This window comes from Tenrec ecaudatus, chromosome 13, assembly GCF_050624435.1.
Source record: "Tenrec ecaudatus isolate mTenEca1 chromosome 13, mTenEca1.hap1, whole genome shotgun sequence".
NCBI classification, from domain to species: Eukaryota; Metazoa; Chordata; class Mammalia; order Afrosoricida; family Tenrecidae; genus Tenrec; species Tenrec ecaudatus.
In genome coordinates, this window is record NC_134542.1 from 18,936,923 (window position 1) to 18,958,415 (window position 21,493).

General features: G+C 59.6%; 1 protein-coding gene across 3 annotated transcripts; it reads right to left on the bottom strand.

Moving 5' to 3' along the window:
• Nucleotides 1-2,045: 2,045 nt before the first annotated feature.
• Nucleotides 2,046-14,783, bottom strand: SLC4A3 (solute carrier family 4 member 3). 3 transcript variants are annotated; one of them, XM_075529447.1, is made up of 23 exons: nucleotides 14,643-14,775; nucleotides 14,421-14,565; nucleotides 13,923-14,088; nucleotides 13,078-13,361; nucleotides 12,851-12,966; nucleotides 12,349-12,551; nucleotides 10,732-10,880; nucleotides 10,428-10,608; nucleotides 9,924-10,059; nucleotides 9,563-9,746; nucleotides 9,045-9,144; nucleotides 8,428-8,612; nucleotides 7,654-7,879; nucleotides 7,255-7,473; nucleotides 6,742-6,890; nucleotides 6,408-6,602; nucleotides 5,766-5,996; nucleotides 5,465-5,554; nucleotides 4,775-4,941; nucleotides 4,090-4,343; nucleotides 3,614-3,783; nucleotides 3,306-3,479; nucleotides 2,046-2,338 (listed from the first exon to the last, which is right to left on the bottom strand). In XM_075529447.1, exons 2-23 carry the CDS (start codon nucleotides 14,469-14,471, stop codon nucleotides 2,261-2,263), a joined length of 3,708 nt encoding a protein of 1,235 aa, XP_075385562.1. In that variant the 5' UTR covers nucleotides 14,472-14,565; nucleotides 14,643-14,775; the 3' UTR covers nucleotides 2,046-2,260. The 3 variants fall into 3 exon arrangements, with proteins under 3 accessions (XP_075385562.1, XP_075385563.1, XP_075385564.1); XM_075529448.1 differs by having other exon boundaries at nucleotides 14,421-14,783; XM_075529449.1 differs by lacking the exons at nucleotides 12,349-12,551; nucleotides 12,851-12,966; nucleotides 13,078-13,361; ... (1 more) ...; nucleotides 14,421-14,565; nucleotides 14,643-14,775 and adding an exon at nucleotides 11,273-11,608.
• Nucleotides 14,784-21,493: the final 6,710 nt, after the last annotated feature.

The following is a 21,493-nucleotide window of genomic DNA, read 5'->3' on the forward strand; positions in this document are numbered from 1 at the left end:
TCTCTTGCCTTGGGGCACCACCGTGGCTTCATGAAAGGTCTCCCTCATCCAGGTATGTTGTTTTTTGTCTTTATCGTATCTTACCTGTAAGATTTGATCAAAGGAGTCTCTACCATTTATATTTAAATTTGGGGTCTTTTTCCCCCCCTAAAAGTAGCCAGTGGTTATGCGAGTTCACCGAAAACTTAAATATTCCTCCTTGACCCACCTAAGGGTTTAATTTTACCAGCGGCCCCCAGCATTCTGTCAGTGTTTCTTTAGGCCCCACCCTCTTTCCAGATGAGGAACGCCCATAGCTCTCAACTATTGGCCCCAAAGAGATGAGTGACATAACTTATGTCCAATGAAGAACCCAGCCTTAAAATACAGAATCCAGCCTTCCTGCTTCTCAGGGGCTCTGGGATAGTTCTTGTGTGTGCTGGGGCACGTCTTGGAAGCCATTGTGGCTCAGAGGGAACCCTGGTAAGCCAGTCCTGGGCTCAGGAAGGTACTAGGGTGCCTAGCAAGTGACTCAACCAAGGCCAACTGTGAGCAGCCCCATCACAAACTCGTGACCTTGGCTTGTGCGTTTTGACCTTCCTGCCCTGGTCGTGCAGTGGTTATGTGATGAACTACGTGCGACCAGCAGATTTGTTGTTGTTGTTGTGTTTGGGTTCTTTGAAGGAGCCCTGATGGAGCAGCACATGGTTCGTGGTTTGAACCCACCAGCTGCTCCTGGAAAGATGAAGCTTTCTGTTCTCATAAAGCTTCACGGCTTCAGAAATCCAAAGGCCACTTCCTTGCTGTCTAAAAAGTCATCGTGAGTGATACTCGGCTAGGTGGCCTGGAAACGCCAGGGAGCAGCAGTTCTGTCCCACGGTGTCATTGTCGGCCAGAATCCGCTCAACAGCTGTGGAGGTTGGGGTTTGTTAGTTTGTTCTCTGAGGAAGTTGCCTCGAAAAGCCACTTAGTCTTGGTCAGTTTAAGGTTTGGCCCTGGCAGGAAGCCAGGGGGCTCAGTCAGAGGTCTGATGCCATCTGAGGCCACCTGGGGACCATAGGGAGCCAGGGCGCCTGGAATGAAATGTTTAACGCTGGGTGACACTACAGGGCAGCTGGGCTCACACTGGTCTGTCTGCTTCCGGACACCGGCCTTTCTTTGGTCTGCACATCTGGCGGGAAAGGAGGGCGAGGGCAGTGGGAGGAGGGCGCAGAGCCCGGCGACCGAGGACGCGGCCGGCCACCAGCTCGCAGCCAGCACTCAGGGCTGCCCAAGGCTCTCCGCGTGCACAAACCCTCTCCGACCCCGCGTGCCTCCCTTCCCGAGGAGGAACGCGCTCATTGCAATGGGCTCTTGATGGCGGCGGATTCACCAGTTGGCGGTGGTACCCGGGTGCCAGGGGGACACAGCCTGCAGTGAGGAAGAGCAGCCACTAGGGAGCAGTATGGGCGCCAGCCGGCTCCATCACACTGCTGGTTGCTCAGCAACCGTGACGCACAGGCTCCTTTCCACCCTTTTGCTGGCCTCTCGGGTTATTTCTGGCCAAACAGACTATTGCACAAGGAGTGGCCTCAGGAACCCCAAAGCTGCCTGCCTCGTTTAAGCCAGGAGGATCTACAACTGTCCAGGGACCCCAGATCCAACACCACGTTGATGTCTAGGGAACCGGGCTGTTTGTTGTGCCAGGGATCAGGAAAAGGGGATCAACATTTTCCATCCCTCTGGACGTCACGCCATCGAACACACTGCTTTCCCGAATGGCCGGCGCAGGGGTGCCTGGCCTCTCCCCACCCCACCCTTTCTGTGCAGGCCAGGATTCAAGGGCAAGTGACCTGGAGCAGGGCCTTCTCCAGCACACTTGAGGGGACTAGAGAAGGTGACAGTGAGGCCCAGCTCGGACCTACTTGGTGTCTGATTGCCCCCCTCCGCCCCAAGGACTCCCTTGGGGGCCCACACCTCGCCCCGGTTTTGATGACCGTGAGAATAGAATTCTTCCAATTCTCCTGGTTCCAACTGGCTAAGTGTGCCCAGAGAAACCAGCGATGGAGCCAAGAAGGTGAGGCGGACACAAGAGAAGAAGTGTGGTTGTAATGAGCTCAAAGCCGTGGCATCTATCTGGGTGAGGCCCGGTCAGCAACCCAGGAGCCGTGAGGGGCTGGCCACCCTGGCCGTGGTGACAAGTGTGGGTCCAGGTCAATCTCGGGGTCCTCAGGAGCCCCCCAGCCCTCACTGGAGACCTGGGTGAGATCACCGGGTGAGGGGGGGTGGGGGTCTGGGCGTTTCACACAGGCATGTGCAGCTCATTATACTCATCCCGGCCATCCTCGTCGAAATTTGGCTCCGCATCTTCTGAGTCCAGCTGCAAGGGGAGCACAAGACTGGGAGGGAGAGGCGGGCAGGCAGGCAGGCAGGCGGCCCCCACACCTCCCAGTCCAGTACCCCCTTTGACCCTCCCAGTGGTCCCGCAGGTCTCAGGTTCAATGTCACATTTCCTTAGCGCCTCCCCGCCCACCGCCGCCTTGGCCCCTATTCCCTCCTGCCAACCATGATTAATCATAATTTTAAAACCCCAACAAACTCACTGCCATCGACTCAATTCCAACTCATAGTAACCCTATAGGGCAGGGTAGAACTGTTCCTGTGAGCTTCTGAGACTCGTAACTCTTTCCAGGAGTAGAAAGCCTCAACTTTCTCCCACAGAGCAGCTAATGGCTTTGAACTGCTGACCTTGCATTGGTCAGCAGCCCAATGCATAACCTCCACTCCACCGGGGATAATGACTATCAGTCAGTCGACTCACGATGAGCCATACAAATCAGCAGAGAACCATGGCCCCATTAGGTTGTCAACAGCTGTGAACTTTTGGAAGCAGATCACTGGGCCCGACTCCCGGTGAACATCGGTGTGGATTCAAACTGCCAACCTTTTGGTTAGTAGCTAAGTGCTTAACCTTTTACCCCAGCCAGGGACTCCTGACCAGACTGCTAGCACCTATTAAGTGCTTTCCTCGTCTAAGTGGCTGTGTTGAAAATAGATGTCCCAGCTGACAAAAACGGAGCTCGCGCCTGGCTGGGTGCTTTTGCTCAGAGCATGACTTGCGCCGCTGTCCAGGGCAGCCTTGTGGCTACTCTGCACCGAGGCACCTTGCCCGGCTATTTAGTCCTGTCCAATGCAATCTATGATGAGCCCCAGTCTACAGATGGGGGCAGTTAAGATTTCAGAAGCATGCCTTGCCTAAGGTCACCCCCCCTAACAGACAGCTCAGTGGAAAATGAACCCGGGCCTCTCTGGTCCCAGCACCCCCTGCCCAACCCTCTGGACCTTACCGCCTGCAGTTCCCGGTCGTGGAAGAGCCGGGGCAGGAGGCAGCGCCGCAGAGGCACAGTGAGCAGCAGCAGGAAGGGGAAGGCCAGGGAGGCTGCCGTGGACTTGACCACCCAGAGCAGCGCAATGCAGCCCAGCTGGATACAGGTGAACAGGTGCATCCGCCACGTCTTCACCTGGGGCGAGTGCAGGCCTGGCCGTCAGCACCCACACCTCCATTGCTCCTGCGGCTGACCTGCCTGCCTGCCCGGCCACCACCAGCTGGGGACAGCCTGGACACCCGTCTCCCACCTCGGTGCCCAGACCCCACCTTGGTCACATAGGGCTGCTCAGGGTGGTGCTTCGCGGGCATGAGGATGAGCAGCAGGCGCTGAGACAGCTGGATCCCAGACAGAGACGTCACCCCCATGTACAGAAAGATCCCAAAGAGTACGGCCAGGGGGATCCGGCGCAACACAGCCCCCATGACAATGGACAGGCCTGTGGGGTGATAGAGGGGGTAGGTAAAAAACCTGCCTGAGCCCTCGGCCTGGCCTTGATCACCCCAAATCAGATGGAGTGGGCACGGGGAGTGTCAGTGGGCAGGTCTGAGGTCAGGGCAAAGGGGACAGTATAAATCTGGAGTTTGGAGACACATTGTCAAGCCTGGGAGAGGATGAAGGTCCCAGGGGCCCCAGGGGCTTGGCCTGAGTGGGTTGAGGTCACCGGAATCCCCAATAGGGGGGCTGTGGGGAGTGGGCTTCAAAACCCCAGGGTCCCCGCAGCAGGCCTGGGGCCCAGGCTCACCCACGAGGCAGGCGATGAGCACACCAGTGACCCGCTGCTCGCGAACCTCCTGGATCTGGGGCTTGTCGCCGGGGGCGATGGCAGTGCGCATCACCGTCAGGGCGTTGACGTGGGTGACGGAGCGGACAGTGGCGGCCGTGAGCCAGGGCAGCCCAAAGAGCCCACAGAGCCCGCCCAGGGAGCCGATGAGAAGTAGGTCCAGGTGGAAGCCAGAGCCTTTGAGAAGCCTCCGTGCCTTCTGGCTGACAATGAGCCTGGGGAGAGGCCAGAGAGTGGGGGGTGGGCAAGGCAGGGATGGGGGCGTGAACAAGAGTGCACACTACCACCCCGATTACCACCACCACCACCACCCCAACTCCTCCGAACCCGCCAGCTTCCTCTCTGTGCCTCCGGTGTCAGACTCGCATTCCCTCATTTAAGCACCTGTGAGCCCCACACTGAAGATTTGAAAAGCAGGAGACTGCTGCCCTGTGGAATGGCCAGGTGGGCTCTCAGCATCCCAAGGGCTGGGAAGGGGCCCTGCCCGTGGTGAAGGTGCCAGACCAATGTCATCATAGGAAACCCCTAATTCCCATGCACATGGGCCTTCCAACTCCTGGCTGATCCCACCCTGCCCACCCCAGCCAGCTCCAGACACAGGCGCCCTGCGTCCAGGCCTCCCTCAGCCCCAGGGCCCTGCCCTCACGCCGTGATCTGTGTCTCCATGAAGATCAGGATGAGGACCAGGAGGGCCGGAACAGCGGCTGCCACCATCATCCAGGGCGGGAAAGGGCGAGCGCTGCCCAGGGGTGGGATGAACCACGTGCGCTTGTGGGGAGAGGTCACCGAGAGGCCAGTGGGCACGGTGAGCTTCTGCAGAGCCAGAAGGCAGACAGTTCAAGGACACAGGGACACCCCGCCCCCTGCAGCTGCTCCCAACGAGCACCCAACCCTGCTGCCCCCACTGCCAGGAATATGGAAGGGAACAATCCCAGAGGAGCTTTGCCTGCCTGAAGCCAGCAAGGGACAGGAAGAGAAGCACAGGCCAATCCTCATTCCTGCCCCCGATATCACAGTTTCACGTTCACTCGCTTGGTTCTCAGACATGTGCGCAGCAATGGGTGATGTGAGTCGCCCAACCCACAAGGTTGGTCACACGCATGCACGCACTGAGTGAGCGTCCCCTGGGGACCAAGCACTCGGACAGACCCTGCTGGCTTTCTAAGCCTCCTTCTCCTGCACTATTTAGGAGCACACAGAGGGAGCTTCTGAACCTCCACCCCCGCCCACCCCGGTGACCTCCACTCCACAAGGCCCAAGCAGGTGGCCACCGTGACCACCCTCCCCCCAGGGGCTCCAGGGTGGGGCCCAGCTGCAGGACTCTGAGCTGGCTCACCTGCGTGTAGGTGTCTGTGATGGAGTAGTCGACGAGGACCATCACCAGGATGGAGATGGGGATGCCAAAGTCCCCAATGATGCGGCGAGCCTGGGGGTTGGAGGTGGGGGTGGGGGCAGTCAGGACACAGCCCTGGGGCTGATTACCCCAGCCCTCCTACCATCTGATCTGGCACCAGAAGCCCCCAGCCTGCCCTTAAAATGCCCCTCAGATGCCAACCCTGGCAGGAGCAGACAGGCTCCTGGACGGGTCCCTGAGGATAGAAGGGGGACAGTCCCTCCTGGCCCCCGAAGCCACACACCTTCCCGCCCAGGAAGCGGCTGTTCCTGAACTTGCGCAGGAAGAAGGCGATGAGGAAGGTCCCCAGCATGAGGATGAGGGACAGCAGGGCCGTGTTGGGCTGGTTCCTGGGACCCGGGGGCCCCTCGGTGGGGGGCAAGGCGCTCCCATTCAGGTCCAGGGTGGTCGCGAGCACCCCTTCTGGGGCCCCCTCCGGGGGGTAGAAGGGCAACAGTGGATGCTCAGTAAACACCTGGGTGGCAACAAGGACGCCCCGTGGCTTACCTGGGCAGGTGACCCTGACTTCATCAGTGTCGATACACCTGTGAGGGGAAGGGCCGGGCCCCACAGCCACCAGAAGAGGCCACAGTGACACAGACCTGCAGCTACGTCACAGGCACACGCAAACACGCATGCACAGCCTCCATGAAAGACAACCCAAGCCCACCTGTCCCTTGCCAACCGGGGACCCCCTCCACCTGCTCCCTAAGCTCTGCCTGGTCCCCTGAACCCTGGGTACTCAGGATTCCACCCCCTTACTCAGATCTAAACCAGTTCTCATCTCCAACTCCCCTGGCACACCCAGCAGAGCCCCTCCCACACTCTCCTGCCCACACTCTCCTGCCCACCCTCCGCCCACCCCCCGCCCCATCCTGATGCTCACCTTGTAGAGCTTGTGAAAGGTCTCATAGATGAAGATGAGGGAGATGAGGAAGGCAAAAATCTCCTGCGTGAAGGGCGAGATGTAGCGCACCAGGAAGCTGCCCTCAGCAGCCACCAGGGCTAGGACGAAGACCACCAGCCAGAGGCCAACCCACACTCGGCCAGTGAGGTACTCCAGGTCCTGGGCTCGGCAGAACTGGAAGCGGGGGGTGGGGAGGTGGAGTATTACATGGCTGCTCTGCACTGAACGCTGCCCTCACAGAACAGCGGGGTAGGGGGAGGAACATCAAGGGGAGCCAGGGCAGGTGGCCCTGGGGAGCTAACAGGGCTGTCACCTTAAAGAAAGCTTCTTCAAAGACGAGCAGGGGCCCCGAGAAGCCCACCACGAGCAGCGGCTGGGCCCCCAGGAGCGAAAAGATAACGCCTAGCACAGCCGTGGAAACAATCAGCTCGGATACGCCCATCAGCCCCTCCGTCTTCTCCCCTGGCCGGCAGAGGCGGGCGGTGACTGGGGGGCCGAAGACTCCACAGCCCAGAAGGTGGTAGAGAAGCCCCGCCCCCACCTCACCCTGCCACTTCCAACCCTCCCAGGCCCCATCCTACCAACAGACTTTTGTAGCCACACACACACCCCATGCCAGCAATTGCTGCGATACCCCAACCCTGTGGCTCCCTACGTGACCACACCTCACCCATCTGTGCCCGAAGGTGGTCACCGGTCATCCTGACCCAGACCCTGCAGGTGAGGGACACTGGCCCCTTCCCTCTCCCAGCCCCTCCTCCCCGCTCCTCATAACAAACCCCCAAAGCTGATCGAGTGGCCCCAAGGTGACCACCAGCTCCCTCACCTAGCAGCCCCCCAAAGGTGATGGCGGGGCTGAGGGCAGCGAAGTAAATGAAGAGGATGGCAGCCACGCACTGGGAGTGCAGGGCGTCCCAGAGGTCGCTGGGGTAGTGGGGGTACCGGCGCTTCACATCCCGCACCAGCCCCCCAAACACGGAGCCGGTGCGTAGAAGGGGGTCATCTTCAGGGGTCCCCTCAGAGCCCCCCAGCTCCACAGACAGCTCTGGGGGACGAATAAGGGGCTGCTGGAACACGGGGCCACTGGCCTCTTGCATGGAGGCCCAGCCCGGGATGGGTGGGGACACTGGGTCCAGGATCAAAAGGGTACAATACAAAGGACACTCCAACCCCCACCCCACCCCAGCACATGGTGGGGACTCCCGGCAGGCCAGGTGAGGCCAACCTTTCCCAGGCGCCGCCCCGCCGCCCGGCTTGCTCGGCTCAGCCTTGGTCTGCTCCCGCTCCCGCCGCTTGCGCAGCAGTTCCCGCTGGAAGGCGGCCACGGAGCGCAGCAGGTCCCGGCCCTCCACCTCCGACGGGGGGATGACGATGCTCCCGTCCAGGAACTCGCTGATGGCGCTCAGGAGGTCCTGCCGATCATCCGCCTGGTAGGCGGCCTCGTGGAACACCTGCGGGTGTGAGGGGGCGGGGCCACTGGGGGGGCGTGCCAAGCTCCACAGGGCAGCAGGCGGGGTACTAGAAGCACCGCCTGGCCAATGGTCACTTCCCCAACCGAACACCCCCACCCACTGCTGTGCAGTTAACACCAACTCACAGCGGCACCCCGGGGCAGGGTAACACTGCCCGAGTGGGGTTCGGAGATGGTAACCCTGCCTGGGAGTAGAAAGCCCCTTCTCTCCTCCCACAGAGCTGCGGGTGGTTTTGCGTGGTGAATGAATGATCGCCTGAGCACCCACACCACACCACACCCCAGCCTAGAGGCTGGTCCACACCCAGGCCTCTCCTGCCCCAACTGAAGCTTGGGGCCTGGCCTCTGCCCTGCACCTATCACACACCCCCTCCTTCCCCATTCTCCCTCAGCCAGCACCCGCCCCCCCCCCCAAAGAACTGACTCCACCCAGAGGGGCCCCAACCAGGCCTGCTTCCATGGGCACCCCTGGGGCCGACGGGACACCTAAGGAACAAGGTGGGTGGAGGGACAAGCCCGAGGGCCCACCTTGTCGGACATGAGGGTGGCAATAGAACGCCCCAGCTCATGGTAGTCGGTGCTGGTGTGGCTGGGCCCCAGCAGGATGAAGAGGAAGCGGACGGGCACAGGAACCTCCAACACGGACTCCAAGAGCACAGCCTCGCTCAGCCGCACAAAGGCTGCCGCCGGCTGCTCCAAGAAGGGCACGCTGCCTGGAGGCAGAGGACGGCGAGGGGCTGGGCAGGGGGCCTCCTCCGAGGGCGGCTGGCCCACCCTGCACAGTTGGGCAGGTTGGGCACTGCACAAAGCAACTGCCATGGAAAGGGTAGCTATTGGTCTGTGGATGACAACACACGTTGTTTCGTTCGCACAGGTCGGTCTTTTGACGATCTACCGACAGCTAGGAAACAGGTCAGGGTCTTAAGGAATGGGGGGGGGGGTGTCTCTAATTCTCACCAAGGAGCTCAGTTGGTGGACTAGCAGTAGTCTGAGAGGACCGGAGACTGGATGAGAAGAGGGAATGGGGTAGGAGGGGCTGTGGCTAAGGTGGCTTATGAGGAAGAGCAGGGTGAGGTGGGGTGGAGAGGCAGCCCCAGGCCCCGAGGGAGCCCTGTCCCACACGCCTACCCACCCACCCTGCTCACCCACGAGCACCACGGTGGCCTCGGCGTCTTCCGGGATCTTCTCCAGCAGCTTCAGGCTTTTCCCCCGGTGACCGTCTCCGCCGGGCATGTGCAGGGGCTTCTGAGGACGCAGGACTAGAATAGGGCTGGGACCCAGACTGGAGGCCATGGCAGGGTCTCCCACCCCCACTGCAGTCCTGGACTCTGCCCTCCAGCCCCTGGATGTGGGCCCTGCTTCCTCCCTCCCAGGTGGGGGGGTCGTCAGGAGGGGCCGCCCTGGGACCTAGCCCGCATGCTAAGCCTCCTGCTGTTGGGCAGAGGACACTCCTGGGTAATGGCGGCGGCGGCAGCCCACCGAATCTTCTGCTTCCCCAGGTCAGCGAGCACTTAGGCTCCTGGGGGCCCCTGCCCCAGAGTTACAGGTTTAGCCCAGTGCCAGGTGGCCACCAGCCTGGCCTGCCCAATAAAGCCATCAGTCACCTCCACTGAAGCTGGACGCTCCATCAGGCCCCAGCCCGGGTCAGAGCCAAGCCACTGACCTCCTTGGCGTCAGGATCGTGAGGCCAGAGTGGGGCGGGCTCCCCAAGGTCATCGGCCATGGTGGGCACCGCGCCGTCAGGGCCATGGCTGGGGGTCGGGTGGTGATTCCCCAGGATGGAGTTCATGCTGGAGCTCGACGGGTTGCGGGGAAAGAAGCCACTGTCCTTGTCATCGTTGGGATGGCTGCCGAGAGCGGGAAGGTGGGTCAGTGGCAGGCGGAGGTGAAGGAGGGGTACAAATCAGTCAGCCTAAGGAGACTTATAGACGGCAGGGAGAGCTACCAGGGAAGTGTGTTCCTGGAGGCAGCAGAGCCCAGCCCACCCCCACCCCACGCCTGGCCTGGCCTGGCTCTACCGGCACCTGTGTTTCAGCAGCAAGGTGCGGAGGATGCTGGCCCTGTCCTCCGGCCGGATCTGGTCGGCCACAATCATGGTCTCCACCACCAGGTGCGCGATGCCTGGCAGGGTGGTCTGCTCCAGGTCCAGGAGGGCCGCGCCTGGGCAGTCCAGGGAGGCAAGGGCACATCAGGGAGCAAAAGGCCGCCCATCCGCTGCCCTGCTCCCCGGTGGATAGGAGGGCAGGTGGGCGGGGGCGGGGGGGCCTGAGGGAGCAGAGAACACAGGTCAGGGCAGCATGAGGCACTCGCCGCGGGCCAGCGATGGGGGCCAACATGAAAGGGTGAGCATGGGCACTGGCTCGTCTGCCAGCTCCTAGGCAGCTCCTGGGTGGGACCACACAGCCCTGCCCCCTGCGCCCACAGGAGCCTGCGGACCGCCAGAGCGTCAGACCCCCGTCTCCAAGATGGCCGGAACTCACGGGGCCCAGGCCCCACGGGAGCCACAGGAAGGGGCTGTGGGTCCCTACCATGGGCAATGGTCCTCCGGAGCTCCAGAAGGCTGCGGAAGGAGAGGGAGGCAACGTGGGGCTTGCCCCAGCGCTCTGTCTCCTCCTCCACGTCCTCCTCGAACTTGATCCAGCGGGCCGTCTCCCGCCAGTGGGGCTCCTGGCCCCGGTCCATCATCAGCTCATTCAGCTCCACGAACACCTGGGGTGGGCACCAGGGGGGGGGGGTCAGGCCTGGGCTCTCCCAGCAGGGCCAGTGCAGGGGGAGGGTTTGCGCGGGGGGGGGGGGGGCTCCAGGGTAGACAGGTGAGACCGGGTCCTATACCTCGTGCGGCCTCCGATCTAGCTTCTTCTTCTTCTTCTTCCTGCGCAGCATGGGGGCCAGGCCGCCGGGACTGCCCCTCCCACTCTGGGACCGAGATGGCTTCTTCACCAGGTGTCGCCGCACGCCAGGGTTGTCCTCCAGCCGGTGACCTAGGGAGGAGGTCAGCTGGGCAGGCCCACAGGTCAAGCTCCAGGTCTCAGGGTCATGACCCTGCCAGCCCAGGCCTCACTCTGCCCACAGGACCCCTCTGTTCAACCAGGGTATGTCACACAAGTGACCGAGCCCCAGGGGAAAGGTCGGCCCAGAAACATGCAGTAAGCCACCGGCCAGACACAATAAAAAGCCAGACCCTCGAGACTCAGCCCTGCACTGTGGCGTCCCCATCTGTCCTTCTCCACCACTGCCCCTGTGACCTGTCTCTGCACCTTTGACTCTACCCCACAGGTACACAACCAAGCACACCCCCTGACCCCACCCTACACCGCCCCCAACCTTTCCCAGGCCAGCAGCAGCAGGACAGGCCAGTTGACCAGGTACTCACAGGCTGGTCCCCCTGCCATGGGGCTCAGTTGGCCCCTGATGGACTCCCACAGGTCATAGTCCTCAAAGTCCAGCGCAAACATCTCTAAGTCCCCTGAGGCCAGTGAGTCACGAGGGCTGGGGTCTGGGGCCATCCCCAGGCCCTGACCCACAGTGTCCCCAGGCCCAGGGCTGAGAGTCCCGTTGGGCTCGGTGACATCCTCCTGGGGGCTCATCATCCCCTGCTCCCTCCCAGAGCACCAGGTCTCCAAGAGCCAGCAGCCTGGACAGGACTGGGCACGGTCCCACCAGAACTAGAGGTGGCCAGACCGCCCAACCTGGACTCGCCAGGGCCCCAAGCCTTCTCCCTCCTGCTGCCAGCCCCCACCCTGGCTCTGTAAACACGCCTTCCCCCGGGCCCCCACCCCACAGCCACTGCTGCTGCCATCGGATTGTTCCTGTCGCTGTCCTCGGGCCCTGGCAACTTTCCATGACGTATTGAGCTCCAAGCCCTCCCCTGTCACCCACACACTGGTTCCGAGGAGGGGAGGAGGGCGGGGTCGGTGATGCCCCTGGCCTGGGCACAACGCCCCATGGGTGATGACAGGTGGCCCAAAAGCCAGGGTGCTGATAGGACAGAAGGAATGTGTGGCTACCACACCAGGCCCCGCCAAGGGTGGAGGGACAGATGGGGGCCAGGACACTGAACAGGCCCTGGCCCAGTGGCTCAGAGCCCAGGGGGCAGGCTTGTAAGGGATTAAAAGAGCTGAGGGGTGTTGCCGTCTAGGAGTCTTAGGGGGAGGGGACACAAGATGTCTCCAAATGTCACCTGATGTGGGAACAACTGTAGTCTGGGGGTGACTCAGAGGACAAATTCAGGTCCAAAGGGCCAAGGTGTCAAGAAGGGCAATTTCAGCTCTGACACCCGGGAGATAGCTTGGTGAGGTAGTGAGTTCCCCATCACTGGCCACATTCCAGCAGACAGGAATGCTGCAGGAAGCACTCAGTCCTGGGTGGCCGCTGGCACAGAGCCTCTCCAAAGTCCACAGCAAACGAGGGGCTGGGGAGCCTGAGGGCCGCTCATGGACTCTCACTCACTTTTCATGTCATCCAGATCTGCAGAGCCAAGCATCTGAGCCTCAGCCTCGTCAGTGGGCACCTGCTGCTCAGGGCCACCCAGGTTGCCCAGGGCACTGCCTGGGCACAGCCGCTCCCGCAGGTCATAGCTGGCCGAAGGGCTCCAGGGCCGGCTCTTCTCCCCAGCAGCAATTCGAGAGGCCCGGGCTCTGGGGCTGGGAGAGCTGAGGGGCAAATATGGCCTTACAGGGAGATGGCCCAGGGCAGGTTAGGTTCCGGCCAGGTCCCTTACTCTCCCCAGCTCAGGTGGGGCCTGGAGTGGCCCTCTGGGCACAGACACAGACAGAAAGGGACCAATGAATGGCCTTCCTCTCTGTCCTCCATCCCACCCTCCTCTCCTCTCTGCCCCTGGCCCCCTCTCCAGCAGAGCTCTCTCCCTCTCTTCACTGCCTCCCCTCCCACTTCCTCTGCCTCTTCTCTGGGAGATGGAAGTCAGGAGCTTCGGACCTGCAGAAACAGGTACCTGTCCAAGTGCTGGGGGCTCTTGTTGGCCCGCGGGCCCACTGAGGGCAGGGGTCTGGAGGAGGCAGCCCGACCCAGGATGCCAGGGTTATCATCTTCATCGCTGCCGATGGAGAACTGTGGATACACACAAGGCTGCCTGGGTTCCTGTCCCAACTGTGCTCAGGCCTCCCCGCTCCCTGCACCCCTGCCTGAGCAGCCCTTCCCCCTCTGGGGGCAGCCACCTACCTTGGCTTTCTGAGGAGATGCAAAGGGTGGGGGCTCCGGCGGTTCTGCTTCAGACTCTCCTTCCTCCTCCTCCTCCTCCTCCTCCTCCTCTTCTTCCTCTGCCCCAGCTCCCCCCTCTTCCTGGATGGGAGGGGTCCCCTCGGAGGGGGGGGCCGAGGTTTTCTCCTTCTTCCTCTTCCTCCTGGTGTGCCGGGCAGAGGTGGGGGGCGGTCGCCAAAGCTTGTGGGGTGGAGGCAGGCGCGCTGAGAGCGGATGGTGGGTGTGGTGGGATGTATGCCGGTGAACTAGGGGTGCAGGAGAGCAGGTTGGGGCACTGCTGCAGACCAGGCCCCTTGCCACCCTAGGGGCACACACCTAATCCTAGCTCAAGGCCTCAAACAAGTGTACCCTAGTCCTTCCTCCAGTGCCAGGCTCCTCCCAACACCCACATCCACGGGACTGTCACTGAGAAGGCCTGGTTGTGTAGTGGACAGGGGTGAAGGAGGGGGCCGTGAAGGGTGGGGTTGGGAGGGCATGACCTATCAAGGGAGGGGAAGGCAAGGTCAGAGGATGGGGAGAAGTGGGGGGGCAGAGCCAAGGGGAAGGGGAAGGTCAGAAGGCAGGCAAGCAGTCCTGTGTGTTCCTACATCTCCCCTGTGTCTGGGCCCTGCTCCCCCTGCAGCGGACAGGCGATGGGTGATTGAGGCAGGATGACCGCACAAGTCCAGCTCAGCACCAGCACAGGACGGGCACTTGGTGGCCAAGCCTTGGTGGGTGGTGATGGTGGCGATGAAGGTGATGGTGGCGATGAAGGTGACAGTGGTTGTGGGGGGGGCCGGCTGCCTTAGGGGTCCCAGGCTACCCACACTCAAAGTCCCGCTCGCTGTAGCTGCGGCTGGGCTTCTCTGAGTCCCAGGCCGGGGGCTTGCTGATGAGGTCCCCAAACCTGCTCACAGCCAAGGTCTTGCCCAAGTCATCGTCGTCCTCCTCTGAGTCTGGACCCAGAGGGGGCTCCTCCAAGGGCACCCGGACCTGCAGGCCCAAACAGCCTCTCCTAAGGCCCGGTTCCCCAGGAACCCCACCGGAACCCCACCCCTACACTAAGCCCTGGTTGTGAGCGTCTGGACTAGAAGTCCATCCTCCGCAGCCCCTTCTCATAACTCCACGCGGGGGCGTGGGGGGGTCAGCACCCCAGAATCCACCCTTGCAGGCTCCCAGGGATTGGGAGGAGAGGAGGCAGCAGACCCGAAAAAGGCCCAAAGAGCCCCCTCCTCTTCCACCCTCCTCGGGCAGGCCAGAGGACACCCCTCCCCTCCATGGGGGTCCCTCCCTCTCCTCTTCCCTGGCTCCCACGCGTCCATCACCTGGGGCAGCGGGGAGGCGCCCCCGGGCGGCGGGATCACTCCGTTGGCCATTGCCGGGCGGTGGCTGGGGAGGCTCTCTCCCTCACTCGGGGACCCGTGACCCGAGTGAGAATAAGGGGGCGCTGCGGGGGCCTAGCGGAGCGCCCTGGGGGAGAGGGAGGGCGGCGTCAGGGTCCGCGCGGCGCCTGCCTGCTCCTTCCCAGCTGGGCCGGCCTGCTGTACCTCCGGGCTCCGGAGCCGGCGGGGCCCGGGCGGCCCGCCGCGCCCCATCCCCTCCCGCCCCGGGCGCGGCCGCGGGGCTCCCGCTCGGCCTCTCGGGCGCAGCGGGCGGACGGCGAGCCTGTGGCCGCGGCGCACGGGCGGGCGGACGCAGGCGCCGGAGCCCGCACCCGCGGCTCCACCTCCTCGCGCTCCGCTCCGCCGCAGCTCCGCCGCCCTCGCCGCCACTGCGGGCCGCACAATGGGAGCGGGCGGGCCGTGACTCACCCCGCCCCGGCCGGCCCGGCCCCCACGCGCTGCCCCCGCGGGACCCCGCCGCCCGCCAGCCCCTTCTCCAGGGGCCCGCGCCGTGCTGGGACGGTGCACGACCCCGAATTCCCACAATCCTCAAATTCACCCACACCCCACCCGGCCTGCCTTTGAACCACCCCTCCCCCCTCGGCGCCTTGGAGCGGACCCCCCTCCACAAACGCAAGTCCCTCCAACCTTGGGCACCGCAGAGGGACAACCATGAAAGGCGCCCTCCCCCTCTGGTCACAAGGCAACCCGGTGGCCCTCCAAGACCAGCCTCCTGCTCCAAGCACCACCCAACATTTGACCTTGGCAAGTTACCTCCCTCCCTGGACCTCAGTTTCCCCATCTGTGGCCAGAGGGAGTTTCAAGGAGGGTAGGTTCTAAAATTCTCGGATTGCAGAAGCTCAGTTTCCCTATGTCCGCCCCGGACCACCACCACCCCGAGGTCACCTCTGCTTTTCCCAAGGACAGTGGCCACTAGGCCCAGCTTGACCTTTGAGGAGAATTTCCCGGAACTATGGCCCACTCCATGCCTGTCAGAGCCCCTCATAAACATCCCTTGCACTTTGGCCTCTCGATCCTGAGAGCAAGCAGGATGGGACACTGGGAGAGGGTAGGGGCTGATGCCGCTGGGGAGAGGGTAGAACTGGCAGGACCTAGGATGGTGGGGGGGAGGGGGGGGGACACAAACGCCCGGGTCAGCAAGGCGCTGGATGTGACTGTGCTATGTACAAAGAGGGTCAGCCCGGTGACCTGGGGCATGTAAGGCCCCTTTTCTGGCCCCTGCCCTTTTCTGGATCTCAGCTCCAGACAAGGAAAGGTTTCCTCCATCAGAGCCGTCCAGGAGGTGTGCCCATCTGTGAAGCCTGCCTTGTGCAGTGACCCCATGCCAAGCCCTCCCCTCACAGCGCGCTGTGCCTAGTCTTAGCCTGACCACAAGCCCTGGGGGTGGGAGGGGGGCACGATGAACATTCCCATTTCAGCTCACACCCAGAAGCAGCGTTTGGCCTCTCGGCCCACCAGGGCACCAAGCCAGTGAAGCCAGAAACTGGCTGGCTCCGCTGCGGTTTAGGAGGGGTGCATCGGCTGCCCTGACCTGGGATCCGAGAGCCACCTATTCCTTTATCCCCTGGGGCGACGTGGCTCCTAGTCTCTGCCTTGAGGGTTGTGTCTGGCAGGTCCCTCATTTCCTTAGAGATGTACGGAGCCTTGGAGCCCTCCCCAGTCTGGAACATTCCAGGAGGACTTTCTCCTCTTCAGTCCACCTTCAACAGCTTGAGCCTGCGCGTGATCCAGGATCCTCCCTTCTGGCCTGTAGAAGAGAGCTTCCTGGGTATCAGGCAGCCGAGGAGGGGGTTGCTGGCGTGAGACCTGGGCTCTGGGCCTGGTATGCCATGAGGATGCCAAGTGACTTATTCCCCAGAGGCCCCTCCATGCCCTCAGGGAGGGTGCGAAGCACCCAGGCACCTTCCTCTGGAACCCTCGGACTCTGTTCCTCTTCTTCAAGCTGGGGAGCCTCCCCAGCCTGCCACCGTGGGGAGCTTGGAACCCTATTTTTGCAGCCCACCCCCACGCCCTATCCTTCTGGGTGCTGGAGTAAAAGCTCTTCAGGAGGGGCTTGTAGTCTACAGGCATACCTCCCTGAACGCACCTGCAAGGACCCGTAACAGCCCGTGTGCATCGGGCTCCAGGGCGGGAGGGAGAAGGAGATGCTGACATCCATCAGTGATTTCATACTAGCCCCTCCCATTCAGCATCAAAGTGTATTTCCATGTTCCCACGCAGAGCTCCTGCCCGCCTGGACGCTTTTCCACCAGCACACCTGTAAATGCCAGTCCCCTATAGTGTGTTTCCTGGTGGGGTGGGGGGGCGCTTCATTCCTGTGACCAGAATTCTCACTGCAGGCACAAAAGGTAGCTGCTGGGGTAGGGGGGGGGCAGGTCTGTGTATGAGAGAGGAACAGGCTATCAGATAAGCTCCCAGCTCAGAGCCTGTAGAGCAGTGGTTCTTAACCTACCTCATGCCAGGACCCTTTCATACAGTTCCTCATTTTGTGGTGACCCCCCAACTATAACATTATTTTCATTGCTACTTCATCACTGTCATTGTGCTACGGTTATGAATCGGGCATGCCTGTAAAAGGGTCGTTTAACCCCCAAAGGGGTCGCGACCCACAGGTTGAGATCCGCTGCTGTAAAGGCTCAAAGGGTGGCCCAGGGAAGGTGACGGCAAAGGCAGAAGCCAGCAATAGGCGAGCTCAGAACAGCACGCACCCCTCCTGCCTGCTGTGGGATGTAGACTTGGCTAGCACACATGCCGGGGCCCCAGGAAGCACGGCAGGGACATCCAGCCCCACCGAGGTCTGTCCTGTAACTCCAAGAGACCAGGATGCACCACGCTCGCCGCCCAGAGTGGGCAACACGGCGTGCCATTCGGTGGGTCCCTGGCAAGTGAACCCTTGGTGGCATTCTTCAAGGCCGTACCCGAGAGTCGTGTCCCTCCATCAAACCTGTTGGGAACTAAGCTTATGTGGTCCAGGATTGTCATAAGTGGTCATGCAAATTCTCGAAAACTAGCTCCAAGTTCCAGCCATTTGTCACATGTTTGAGTCCTGTCTTTCCAAGTGGTGGTCAGACGATTCACACGCCAGACTCCCTTGCAGCTAGATGCAGACATCTGGCCCGGGTTCCACCAATCCCCTGTGCCCGCACAAGCCCTGGATTCATGAGTGCACCACAAGCACGGAGTCTCCATCTTCCTCGGCTGTCCTGGAGAGGGCGGGATGGAGGGCTTGGTGGCGAGTCGTAGTAGTGTTTCTTCTAGAGAAGCCCACAGCACGTAGACCCCCCGATAAGACCATCTGAATTTGTCATTACCTCGCACCAATTCTGTTTTTGCTTAAAAACTGTCATTTTCAAACAGGCGTCCTGAGAGAACAGGAATAGATTCCGTTCAGGACCCCGATCAAGGAGGCAGTAGGTGTTAATGGTACCAATATAAAGGAGCAGGTGGGGCACACATGAGCGAATGGCCCTCTCCTGGCTCTTTGTGATTACTAAGTCATTCTTCATCATCTCTAGCCATTCATCTTAATGATACCATGATGATGATGATGATGACCTCATTGCCTAAAATGTAGAGTGCTCCCAGTTTATGGGCCACTTTATGTACATATTCCCATTGGCTCTTCACAAGGTTTCTCTAAGGGAGAGTATCTTTTTTCAAATGATTTTTTAATTTGGGGGTGAGTATCTTAATCCCACGTGTCAAGCAAGAAAAATGAGGCTCGGAAAATTTAAGCAACTTGCCCAGCGTCCACTGCTACTAGGCATCGTGGCCAAGACAAGAAGCTGGCATCGAATGTCTTTACCCACCTGCGGGAGTCCTGTGAGCTTCCACGGCTATCAAAGCTGCCATGCCATGCATGTAAGCTGAACTATCCCACTATCTAAAGAGATCGCCTCTTCCTTAGGAGAGGAGGCCCAGGGACGTGCTTAGGTGAGACCTCAGAAGCCAAGGGTCCCAAGTTCTAGCCCAGCTCTACCAACTTGATAATGACATGACCTTGGGCAAGTTACCTACCTTCTCTGGGTCTTCGGTGCCTCATCTATAAAATGGAAATCACGATAGGGTCGTAGAGAAGTGAAATTAGCCCGTCCATGTAAAGCACTAAAATAGCACCCGTCACAGAATAAGGGATCAATAAATGCCAACTGTTTTCAATATTTTTGAAAAGCAAAGCTGCTGCTTTGAGGACTAAGATGCAGCACCTGACCCGAGCCAGGGGGTCTCAGTCACCTCTCCTACGCATGTGAGAGTTGGACATGGAATATAGAAAGCTGAAGTAGAATGGATGCATCTGGATCACGGTGCTGTGGACTGTCGAAAGAACCAACAGTTGATCTTGGAAGACGTACGGCCAGAGTGCTCCTTAGAGGCAAGGATGAAGAGACTTTGTCTTACAGGCTTTGGACACGTTGCCAGGAGAGACCAATCCCCGGAGAAGGACATCGTGCTTGGCAAAGCGGAGGGGCAGTGACAAAGAGGGAGGTCTTCAAAGAGATGGATTGCCACAGCGGCTGCATCGATGGGCTCAAGCCTAAGAACCCGGTGAGCATGGCACTGGACTGGGCAGCGGTTATACACAGGGTCGCTCTGAGTAGGAACCTGACAACATTTTCAATCGTAGAACAAATCATCCATCAGACCCAATATCAAAAAGCCCTCGGATGGCCTGCAATCTGACATCTATGATTTTTTAAACGCACACATGAAATACGTGTTGCCAACGGGTACTGGGTATCAGAGTCCGATGGAATGGTACCAACGATCGGACCTCCAAGAAGATAGCGAGATCCAGAGGGATTTCACTTGCATCCAGGTCGATCCTGACAGGCCTTGGCCAATGGAACTGTCTCAGCAGCTGGAAGAGTTTCTGGTGGCACTTAGACAGGTCTGGAATTCCCAAAGACAGTGGCACCTCCTCACTGCCCCGGAGCGGGACCACCAGTGCCATCTGCTGCTGCCGGCTTAGTGGTGAGTGGAAACTTTTTTTTTACAAGAGAGACCATGGCATTGCAAAGGAGCGTGGACTCTGGGGTTGGAAATGCTATATATATAAAAGGCCGGTTCAATGCTTGGCACAGAACAGGCGCTCAATAAATGTCCTTCTTATTTGCTGTCATCATTACTCTGTGGTGGTTTATCCCATCATCCGCACGTGCCCCAGGGAAACATGGACTCTCAGCTTTGAATCAAATCCAGTATCCAGAACCACCTGTCCCTCAAGGTCCCGTCCCACCTACAGAGTCCACCTGTCAGCGCCATTTACTGAGCCTCTGGTGGCTGCCATGCTGTGATATGAATCTGTCCTCCCCACCCCCACCACCCCACACCCAACCCTCTGGGCAGAAGGCAAGTCCTGCATCAGAGGAAGCATGGGGTGTGTGGGTACTGAGGATCTGGGGGGTCTTTCTCTCTGGGGATGTGGTAGGTCTGAAAGTCGGTGCCACAAAGGGATAAATACATAAGGACTAGAGGGCGAACTGGGATGAACATTCTAGAACAGCGGTTCTCAACCTGTGGGTCGCAACCCCTTTGGGGGTCGAACAACCCTTTCACAGGGGTCGCCTAAGACCATCAGAAAACACATGTTTCCGCCTCGATGTGAATACTGGGATGAAGACTGTTAGCCATGCTCCACCATGCTTCAAGACAAAATTTCATTTACTTGTCATTAAATATTTCACAATCTATAATGACATATTGTTTTGTGATTAATCACTATGCTTTCATTATGTTCAATTTGTAACAATGAAAATACATCCTGCATACCAGATATCTACATTACGATTGATAGCAGTAGCAAAATGACAGTTATGAAGTAGCAACGAAAATAATTTTATGGTTGGGGGGGGCACCACAACATGAGGAACTGTATTGAAGGGTCGCGGCATGAGGAAGGTTGAGAATCACTGTTCTAGAAGGTCTAAGAAGCAGTACAGTTTAGAGAAGTAACCTCATGTCCTGCCGAGTTAGACCCAGACATTACCTTACTCAACCCAAGCCCCAGCTTCCTCCATACAATGAAGGCCCTACTTTGCCCTCAGGGTGGTTGTATTGAGATGTCAATAATATGATTCATATCAAAACCAGGACGAAGTACATGCATGTTCAAAAGCAACAGCCACCCCAAGGTTCTACTACTGTATCTTAACCATCCTGCAGGCTACCTCTGTCCACTCCTTCGGTGGTTTCAAACTGCTGGTCTTGTGGTTCGCAGCCCAACACATAGCCCACTGCACCACCAGGGTTGCTAGGTGCCGCCAATCATTTCAACAACAAAACGTCACCCCCACGTTTGAGCCTATTGCTGTTGCAGCCACTGTGTCGATCCATTTCATTGAGGCTCTTCTCTTCATTGACGACCCTCTATGTTCCCCCAACATGATGTCCTTCTCCAGGGACTGGTTCCTCCTGACACGTCCAAAGTACATGAGATGAGCTCTTGAAATCCTAGCTTCCAAGAAGTACTCTAGCTCCACTTCTTCTAAGACAGATTTGCTTGTCGATGCTGTACTCAATATTTGAGATAGTTAAGGTTTATTGTGCCAAATCTGGCCGTTAAACACATGTGGAGTTAATTCAAGGGCAGAGAGCTAAATGGCTAGGTGAGCCTCGACTTTCTAGTTCTTGGGTCTCTTGCTCTCTGATGGTCGGACCAGGGTGCAGCTGCCTTACCCAGTTCTCTGCTTGAGCTGGAAAGGCTCACTTCCTGCGAGACATCCCTGAGAAGCCACGCGGGCCTACCCTGAAGCAGCCATGGAGCTAGAGCAGCCATGTGTCGAGCCCTTCAGCTGTCCTCCTGAGGTCGGCATCATTGTGTGTTTTGTGAGATTGAAGACTTTGAATTGTAGATCCGTGTTAGACATCTAGGCTAATGTTGGACTTAAGGGCTTGGACAGCACTGGGTTGGAATGCTTTCTTAATGTACACTTACCTACTCTTTATGTAAAACTCTCATATACATATGAGTTTCTGTAGATTTGTCTCGCTAGTTT

Coding starts and splice junctions, on each gene's coding strand:
- SLC4A3 (XM_075529448.1), bottom strand. CDS start 14,471: ATGGCCAACGGAGTGATCCCGCCGCCCGGGGGCGCCTCCCCGCTGCCC. Junction 6,603..6,741: donor TTGAAGAAGCTTTCTTTAAG/GTGACAGCCCTG, acceptor CCCCGCTTCCAG/TTCTGCCGAGCCCAGGACCT. Junction 3,784..4,089: donor GCTCATCGCCTGCCTCGTGG/GTGAGCCTGGGC, acceptor ATCACCCCACAG/GCCTGTCCATTGTCATGGGG.